We start from the raw sequence: 10,381 nt of genomic DNA on the forward strand, positions 1-10,381 counted from the left end.
TTGTCACCGTGTCATCAGGGAGAAGAGACGGCAGCATTCAGAGGAAATTAAATGTTAGAGCTCTGCTGCCTCTCACCCCGGTCTGAGTGCTATTTTGGGTCGCGGGGGATATTCAATGGAAGTGTGACAGTTGCAGGTTTTCAGCTTCATAGTCAACTTAGGAAAATTGGTAGCATTCATTGTAAAGTACGTACGTACAGCCAACATGGGAAAGTTTTAGTACTGCAGACAGACAGCGCTTGAATTTCTATATATAAATCTACATGCCTTGATGATGTAATTCGTTATAAGGACCTTCTTTATCAACTGTTTTCAAACTCACTAGTAAGCACAGCCACTGATTAGCTGGAATTTCCCCATTTGTCTGGCTAATTGAGATCTTACGGGTCACGTTTACCAGACAAAAATGCTAACTGAAAACGATCATTTCAAATGTTGTGACTGGGACGAGGCAACAAGCCTGTTAATAAGGGGAAAGAACTGAACAAAAACAGCCTACGGTTTTAAAAAAAACACTGCTCTACTATACATCCTGTGTGCTGAACCTTCCCTATATAGAACTAAGTTAATAACAGAAAGTCGCTGTTGGTTATTGCTGAATGTTGAGCTGATTTAGAAAAGACGTTGTCCCTTAATGTCTCAGGATGTTTGACCCTACTTTTGTTGGTTCGGTTGCAACCCTTGGGCTGTGTTCCCAGTGGGATGTGACTGGTGTTTTTCCTTAAGGTGCCCCCGCTGTTATGAAATGCGTGGTGATAAATGGCTGTGAGCAGCGGACAGAATCCCATGCAGAGTCACGCCTCCAGCAGGCCTGTTATGATGATTTCCAATGACCTCCCTGGCGACTTCCTGCCCTTCACTTTCCCATGCATCATAGGGAAAATGGTGTGTGTGTGTGTGTGTGTGTGTGTGTGTGTGTGTGTGTGTGTGTGTGTGTGTGTGTGTGTGTGTGTGTGTGTGTGTGTGTGTGTGTGTGTGTGTGTGTGTGTGTGTGTGTGTGTGTGTGTGTGTGTGTGTGTGTGTGTGAATCCAAACTCATTATCTGTCTCATGGGATGGGTAGAGGAGGAGGAGCAGGGACAAAAGAGGACAATCTGTTTTTCACAAATATGTGTTCACATGTAGAAATATCTCATATTGATGTCCACATTTCCAGCAGACAACCTTATATTCAGCTCTGGTGAGACAAAACTTTGAACCACAGCACTTCATTTAGTTTCTTCATTTACTTTTGAATGATATATCAGTTTATCAAACTCTTCTTCCCCCTGGGATGATGAATAACAGCCATCAGATCTTTATGTTGAGATGAAAGCACGTTGAATCCTCCACTCAGTTTGATCCTTATTAAAAATGTATGGTGAGCAGAATCACATAAGGCCTGTAACGGTGCTTGAAAGAACTTGTATCTAGTGTATTTTATTATTTATAACTCTATAATAGTGGGACTTTGTTGTGACCGACTAAATGCAAAAGAAATATGGGAAAGGAATGATTCCCTCGAACACCTTCCCTCTCAAATGTTGTTGAATTATATCCCCGAGCCTTAAAACCCCGAAAAGACTGAGCATTTTACCCCTTCCTGTTCCCTCGTGTCGAAGTCGATGGTCTTCTGAATGTGTTTGTGGTTGGAAGCTGGAAATAAGGTCAGTGGTTAACAGAAGCTTTCCATTTTGTTGTACACAACAATAAATACCCCACTTGTGAATGTCCATAACTGCGATGTGTCATAGAAACAGCGGTTTTAAACAAGTGTCAAAACAACACCACTAAACGTCTTAACGCCGACACATATCCGCCTTTCGCTAAGCGGTGGTGACGCACAGCGACCACAGTATATTTTGTTTATAGCATTACAGTAGCTTTATTTTTTCCAATTGCATTTACCCTTAACACGTTTAGCTCAGCAGGTAATTTTTTAAGTATAAATGTATGTTGGACACACAGCTTATTTTCTGCCTTTTTACGAAAGCCACCGGGGAAATCCCATTGGCTTTTGTCGAGGGACCTTTACAGTTGAGTTGCTGCTCTCTCTGCCAGTCTTCTGATTGACTTGAGTCTGATTTGGCTGCTTTTTCTTCTGTTGCCGTTCACTCTGACAGTCTCCAGATTGACTTGATGTCATATCTTTGGTTAACCTCAGGTCTCTCGCAGTGTGTGGCCTGTTTGTAATGTTTAATGCCGCCAGGGTAACCCAAGGTCAACAGTGAGGTCTGATAGTGGCTCCGTATACTGTATATATATATAGGGAAGACAAGTGTGTATAAATGATTCATCATCACAAACATGATACACTCAAGGGTAAGTGTGTTTATGTTTTCACACACTGCGTATCATCTCCCGTCTCTTTGGTGCCGGAGCCAACGATAATGACTGTAAACATTTTCCTCTGAGACACAAAGCAGGCGGGCAATGTGCAGTCTCTGCTTGACAGGGGTTTATGCTCCAGAGGATATACAGTACACACACACACACACACACACACACACACACACACACACACACACACACACACACACACACACACACACACACACACACACACAGTCCCATTGAAACCCCATTAAACCATGTTGTTCTTAAGCAGTGCCTGGATAAAGGTGCAGATGGAACACTTGGGTCAATTAGGAACGTGTCAAGTGTGTGTTTTGACATTTGCTATTGAAAGTTCTGTGTTGTCGGAGCTCAGTACTTCCACTCTTTTTTTCCCACTTTGTGAATAACACTCACATTATTACCCTGTGAAGTACCGCCAGATGTCTCGCATGTTTCCAGAACACTTTTATTGAGTGTGAACCTGGGAAAAAACAAATTAATTCACATTTCACAATTAAAATCTGGTCAGTGGATTAAAAACAGCAGTAGAGATTGAGATTAAAATAAAACGTAAAAGAAAAAATATTAGCAATATATATATATATAGTTTTTAAATATATTGATTGCACTTATTTAAGGTTATATTGCTTCATATATATATGACCTTAAATAAGTGTCAAAATTAGTATTCCCATTAAAATGTAAACAACACTTTTTTTTAAAGATAATTATTCATCCTTTTTTTAATTAAAATTGGAAAATGATACTAAAATGTGCTCTTTGATGTAATGCTAAACATTTGATATTGTAAATAGGTTTCAAGGTTTCAAGGTTTTATTTGTCATATGCACAGCAGATACAGCGTATATGTTGGCAATGAAAATCTTATGTCGCGTGCTCCTCCAACAACTCAACATACATGGTGCAAAAGATAAATAAAATAGTGAAAAAGAGAGAAGAATATTTACAATATTAACAATACAGATTTGAGGATGTGAAATATATACATATGTGGAATACATTGAAAGTATTTAAATACTTTACACTGTTGAATGAGGAGGTATGGACAGATGCATATATTATGTATAACAGATGTGTATGGCAGATATGTATAATATATAGATATGTGTACTATAAACAGATATGTATGGCAGATGTGTATAATATATATGTATGTGTGTACTATAAACAGATGTGAGTAGACATTCACACAGCTCAGGAGTTCAGTAGTCTTATAGCCTGTGGTATAAAACTGTCTCTGAGTCTGGTGGTCTTGGTCCGGATGCTGCGGTACCGTCTGCCAGACGGCAGCAGACAGAACAGATTGTTGCTGGGGTGATGGGGGTCCTTTAATATCCTACCGGCCTTCTTCCTACACCGCTGGGTGTAGAGGTCCTCCATGGATGGCAGCTCCGTCCTGGTGATGTGCTGAGCAGTTTTCACCACCCTCTGTAGAGTCTTACGGTTGAGGGCGGTGCAACTGCCATACCAGGCGGTGATGCAGCCAGTCAGGATACTCTCGATGGTGCACCTGTAGAAGTTGCAGAGTATCCTGGAGTCCATGTTGAACTTCCGCAGCCTGCGGAGGAAGAAGAGCCGCTGTCGAGCCGTCTTGGATATGACCCTGGTGTGATGTGTCCATGTCAGGTCCTCACTGATGTTAACCCCGAGGAACCTGAAGCTGCTGACTCTCTCCACAGGAGTCCCGTCGATGGTGATGGGTGTGTGTGCTTCTCTCTGCCTCTTCCTGTAGTCCACAATCAGCTCCTTTGTTTTGCTGACGTTGAGATGGAGGTTGTTGTCCTGGCACCAAGATGTCAGGGCTCTGACCTCCTCTCTGTACGCCGTCTCGTCGCCGTCTGTGATCAGGCCGATGACGGTCGTGTCGTCAGCAAACTTGATGATGGTGTTGGAGCTGTGTGTGGCCACGCAGTCGTGCGTGAACAGGGAGTAGAGGAGAGGGCTGAGCACACAACCCTGAGGGGCTCCGGTGTTGAGGGTCAAGGTGGAGGATGTGATGTTCCCCATCCGCACTGCCTGGGATCTGCCCGTCAGGAAGCTCATGATCCAGTCACAGAGGGCGCTGTTGAGCCCAAGGTCCCTGAGCTTAATGATGAGCTTGGAGGGCACAATGGTGTTGAATGCTGAACTGTAGTCAATGAACAGCATTCTGACATAAGTGTTCCTCTGGTCCAGGTGGGAGAGGGCAGTGTGGAGGGTGAGGGAGATGGCATCATCCGTGGACCTGTTTGCTCTGTAGGCAAACTGCAGGGGGTCCAGTGAGTCAGGGAGGGAGGAGGTGATAAAAGTTTTGACTAACCGCTCAAAGCACTTCATGATGATGGAGGTGAGTGCAACTGGGCGGTAGTCATTGAGGCAGATGGGTTTTGTCTTTTTGGGGACAGGGACAATGATGGACTCTTTAAAGCATGTGGGGACTACAGACTGGAGCAGTGACCTATTGAAAATGTCTGTGAACACATCTGCCAGCTGAACTGCACACACCTTGAGAGCACGGCCAGGGATGCCATCAGGTCCTGGAGCCCTGTGTGCGTTGATCCTTTTCAGAGATCTACACACATCTGCACTGGTTAAAACCAGTGAGCAGGGATCCTGGGCCTTCTGTGCCTCCACAGCCGGGGGCTTCTCAAAGCGTGCATAAAATGTGTTCAGTTCATCTGGGAGAGATGCAGACACTTCCTCAGCACCACTCGTTGTCCTTTTGTAGTCTGTTATTGTATTGATCCTTTTATGTCACTATTCCATCAATGGGATGTGTGAAGGAATACATTGATGTTGGTTGGTGAGTCGTAATGTTGCTCAGCCCTACTTTGGTGTTTGCTTTCTCTGTGTTTAATTGGCTAAACAAGTGTGATAAAAAAAAAAGTGTTACTGCTCAGTTTGACTATGATCCCTTTTTTCTTTCTCAGCAAACAACCGGACAGATGTTAGAACAACACAACCACTAATGTTTGCTCGTCTTTCAGGATCGTGCTTATCTGTGCGAAGAGATCTCTGTGTGCTGCCTTCTCTGTTCTGCCCTACGGAGAGAGCTTCTACCTCAGGTAATACACACACACACACACACACACACACACACACACACACACACACACACACACACACACACACACACTTTTAGATCGGTGATAGGGGAGTGAAAGATGTGATTTCTTCACAGGCGGACGAAGGAAAGGGAGAGAGAACAGAGTTGCTTTTTGAGAGGGCAATAAGATTTCCCCATATGCGTTAGAGCCTCCTCACTTGTCCTGAGGGCTTTCAAGCTGTTGAGACACACACACACACACACACACACACACACACACACACACACACACTGATATAATCACACATAAACTTCCCCATAGATTAGCACTTAAGTCTCCATGGAATCATTCCTAGATAAATATGGAGCAGATCTTACACTAATCATGTTTTCCTATTCTCTCTGACTCACACACATACTCAGATACTGTATGAACACACAGCTGAAGATACAGATGTTACTCGAGTTATGTTCACTTCTGCTTATCTATTTCTCTTTCATGCAAACACACACAGTTTCAGATGTTATCCACAGCAACCCTTATGCATGCTTGTATCACGTCACACCACACATGCACGTCATAGTAAGTATCGACTCACAGGAACAAACATTATGAAACAGATAATTATGAACACACGTCAACTTCCCCCTTTATATCTTTTGTATGCACACACGCACACACACACACACACACACACACACACACACACACACACACACACACACACACACACTATCTAGTTATTGAGCCAGTGTGAGAAACACTGGTCTTTTAGGAAGAGGAAGTGACCTCAGGCATCTGTATATCCACTGTTATCTTGTGTCTGATACTGTGGTTTGAAACTGTGAGAGATCTGCTGTACATGTGGCTGTGGGTGGAAGTGACCTTTGACCTTTCCCTCACAGGACACCACATTTCCCACTCCAAAAACCATACCATCATTTTTGTGTGTAACTATCTCAGATGCATGTGGGCTGCTAGTGTTTTTTCTAAATAAATACCAGACAGTAAGACATATTATATACTGTACTATATCAGAAATGTTAATTCCTGCTCAATAACTTGCTTCCAGGAATGACTGCAGTCGCTGTACCTGTGGTGTTATTGTACTCTTATGTGTGTTACTATTAGATAACTAATATTTTATAGACTAGCAAAAGATCTGTGTGGAAGTGTTAAGCCGAATAAAGATCCACATACAACACACAGTTGAACTCAGGCATGTGAAACAGAATTACAGTAACCACTGTCTCTCTCCCTGCAGTGACCCGACATTAAACCACCCCAGGAGGAGACACTCCTCCGGGAACATCTCCACCACTCTGGAGATGCTGCCGGGGCTGGAGGGCTTCCAGCTGGACACCTACGGCAGGGTAGATCACCACACACATGTAGATGTTGTAATGATCAAGGAGAGTTTCACGTGTTTTACATGTCTTCTCTTTCTCCATCCTTCTGTCTCAGTCGGTGTCCTACGCCCAGTTCCTGTACCCCACCAACGCCCTGGTGAGGCAGAAGCCGGCGTCCTCCTGCGACCTGATGCTGCAGATCCCCGTCTCCAGGAGCACCCACAGCATGCCGGGCAGGAGCTGCCCCCCCAGCCGGCTGAACAGCACCGTGGGACTGGACTTAGGTAACAACCAAACTGACAATAACACACACACACACACACACACACACACACACACACACACACACTCTAGCACTGGATTTATATCATTCAAATGTAGGCGTTGAAAGGGTCCCTGCATTGAGACTAAGAGCACATTGATGCTAGGGCTGCACAATATATTTTTTGGGGGGTGGGGTTATTTTAAAGAGAGTATAAGAACAAAAACATATCTTTTTTTATCCATGCCTTTTGTGTTTTCTGCCATTTCCCCTTTTGTTTGTAATTCAACATGCAGTTTTTCATGCAGCAGAAAGCAAGAACTGAGCAGACTTTAATATCTGTTGTAATATCATTTTGGCGATGTTTGACATTGTTCTGGCATAAGGTATTCATCGTGCAGCCCTTATTGATTCAGGAATTGGAGGCAGAAGGGCGTGTTTGTTACTGCTTTGAGAAAGAATGAAAATACAGATGAAGAGGAAGGATGTGAAGAGAGGAAGAGAAAACAAACACAGGTTGAAGTGATGGGATCAGAGAGCGATGGGATGAAGAAAGAGTATTTACAGCTGTGCTGGAATGTCTATTTCTTTATATTTTAAACAAGTGTGTGTGTACATGCTGCGTCTCATGCTTGTGCTATCTATAAACACACTCACACACACATGCAGTGTGTGCACACAGCCTTTTATTAGCCTCCAAACCTCTCAGACGGCACAACCGTTCATTAACACAACACAGCTGTGTGTGGCTTTCTGAATGACATAGTGTGTGTGTGTGTGTGTGTGTGTGTGTGTGTGTGTGTGTGTGTGTGTGTGTGTGTGTGTGTGTGTGTGTGTGTGTGTGTGTGTGTGTGTGTGTGTGTGTGTGTGTGTGTGTGTGTGTGTGTGTGTGTGTTGATAGCGGTTTTATATTTTTAGTCTTGTGACGTTTCTTCGGTCGCTCAGCTCTCGAAGCAGCACGTTCTGTTTTGTTCACACATGGTTTTGAGTTATGAAACTGTTACATTTTCATTTGCACCACAAGGTCAGGACTAACAGGTGTGTGATCACAAACAACAATGTGTAGTTTAATTGTATTTCCTATATGAATTAAATGCCATATCGTAATTCAACATTTGATTAAAAGGTATATATAGATGGAGCCAGGCTAGCATTTCCCCCTGCTGTCAGTCGTTATGCTAAGCTTATCAGATAAATGAGATAAATGCACCATCCTCCCGAAATTGCTCCCTGGCGCCAGCTATCTGGCAGCCTCTGTGCTCTGCCACCTCTCCTATCTGCATCTGGTTGTGTGTGTGCATGTATATCCTGCCTCTGTGTGTGTAATGTGTGTAACTCAACAGAGTCGACAGAGACATTTCCCTGTGAGGGATTAATAACGTTTCTTCTTCTTCTTCTTCTTCTTCTTCTTCTTCTTCTTCTTCTTCTTCTTCTTCTTCTTCTTCTTCTTCTTCTTCTTCTTCTTCTTCTTCTTCTTCTTCTTCTTCTTCTTCTTCTTCTTCTTCTTCTTCTTCTTCTTCTTCTTCTTCTTCTTCTTCTTCTTCTTCTTCTTCTTTGTGTATTGTGTATTATGATAGTTTGAGAAAAATAAGCAGGCCAGCAGATCTTTTCTTATTTCACACTTATTTCTTCTTCTTTGTCAAACCTGGTGCCTACATCACTCCTCTCCCACTCACAAATGGTGTGATTTCAGATTTTTATGTTTTAATTCCACTGCCTTCATCTGTGTGTGTGTCCAGGTCTGGAAGATATAACAGACTATGACCCAAACCTCCTCAGTGACCCCCAGTGGCCGTGTGGGAAACACAAGCGCGTGCTGATCTTCGCCTCCTACATGGTAAGAAGACACTGACGGATCTTTCATACGCTTCAACTAAATGCTACTGTCGTGTCCAACAAATGATAATGTAGATTCAGAGCAAAATTACACTGTCATTCAAGGGTTCAATGAGCAAACTGAGGAAGTGGAGGAGAGGACAGACAGACAGACGAGAGAAAGCAGGATGGGGGATTATAGACCTCTGAGGACAGAATAATCCAGCTGAGAAAAGACACACACTTACACACTCGTGCACACACACAGCTTTTTACATCAGCGTAATTATGCTATAGGCAGGAGCTTAGTTTTATCCCTCCAGTGGGATGAATTATAAACCGACACACACACACACACACACACACACAGGCCATATCGTAAACTGTTAAATCCATCACTGAAGATTATGGCTGAGGTGGGCTGCCATTGATCTTGGTGTGTGTGTGTGTGTGTGTGTGTGTGTGTGTGTGTGTGTGTGTGTGTGTGTGTGTGTGTGTGTGTCATCTTTTGCTTTCCAGACGACGGTAATAGAGTACGTCAAGCCGTCTGATCTGAAGAAAGACATGAACGAGACATTTAAGGAGAAGTATCCTCACATTAAGCTCACCCTCAGCAAGATACGCAGGTAAAGCATCTGAAATGAACCGACCTAATACCTTTTAAAGGACTCGAGAGTTTTAGTACTAACAATAGATATTGTACGCATTCTGAGGCCGTCTGACCTTTTGCTAATAGTCCTAGAATTGTATTATATTAACATTTCTGTTTGTCCCTCAGTCTGAAGAGAGAGATGAGAGTGGTCGGGGAGGACTGTGGCTTGCAGCCCGTCACCATCGCCATGTCGTTCGTCTACTTTGAGAAGCTGGTGCTGCAGGGTCGACTCAACAAACAGAACAGGTAGCTCAACATCTGATCCTCGCACACAAGAACCACGTGTAGTAATGCAGCTGCTTCATAAATTTTACTTTCAGAATCTAAATCTTTGTACAGACATGATGGATCAGGAAAAGCTCACACTCATGTGTCCTATCACTGTTGTTGTTTCACAGGAAGTTGGTGTCAGCTGCCTGCATCCTACTGGCTGCTAAGATCAGCAGTGACCTCAAGAAACAGGAGGTCAAACACCTCATTGATGTGAGTGACACTCACACACACACACACACACTCAGCGTAGGATCATGTGGGTTACCTCTATGAGTCAGCTCATGTTGCTCTTGCTCAGGTAAAGCTGATTCACCTCTCACCTTATGACTCACTCCACACACGAGCAGATGATTATGTAAACAGTTGTTTTATGTATTTATTAGTCATGCAAATTACCATTCAATTGACATTTGTATATGTATGACACCATGCATTAAAATTACTTTTCTAATTTGTGCAAAAATATGTTTAGCTACTGTGCAGCCAAATTAAAATACACTTATATTCGGTATAGTTCTTTATAATATCACTTACTGTAGTTTAAACTATACAAAAGCTTAAACAGTTCTCTGCTGCTTTTAAAAGCACAGTTAAATGAGCTACACAGCCACTTTTTATTCATCGGCTTATTTCATCAAACGGATCATCTTTGTTCGGAATATAAGCTC

At 43.2% G+C, this 10,381-nt stretch overlaps 1 protein-coding gene across 1 annotated transcript in view; it reads left to right on the plus strand.

Moving 5' to 3' along the window:
- Positions 1-10,381, plus strand: part of cables2b (Cdk5 and Abl enzyme substrate 2b) — a 41,162-nt gene that overhangs the window by 27,081 nt on the left and 3,700 nt on the right. The window contains exons 3-9 of the mRNA XM_063884355.1: positions 5,303-5,380; positions 6,627-6,735; positions 6,827-6,995; positions 8,713-8,810; positions 9,308-9,414; positions 9,567-9,686; positions 9,839-9,923. Of these exons, the coding sequence (XP_063740425.1) occupies positions 5,303-5,380; positions 6,627-6,735; positions 6,827-6,995; positions 8,713-8,810; positions 9,308-9,414; positions 9,567-9,686; positions 9,839-9,923 (766 nt within the window). The remainder of the gene's footprint in view (positions 1-5,302; positions 5,381-6,626; positions 6,736-6,826; positions 6,996-8,712; positions 8,811-9,307; positions 9,415-9,566; positions 9,687-9,838; positions 9,924-10,381) is intronic.

The sequence above is a fragment of the Eleginops maclovinus genome, chromosome 1, assembly GCF_036324505.1.
Source record: "Eleginops maclovinus isolate JMC-PN-2008 ecotype Puerto Natales chromosome 1, JC_Emac_rtc_rv5, whole genome shotgun sequence".
Lineage (NCBI taxonomy): Eukaryota > Metazoa > Chordata > Actinopteri > Perciformes > Eleginopidae > Eleginops > Eleginops maclovinus.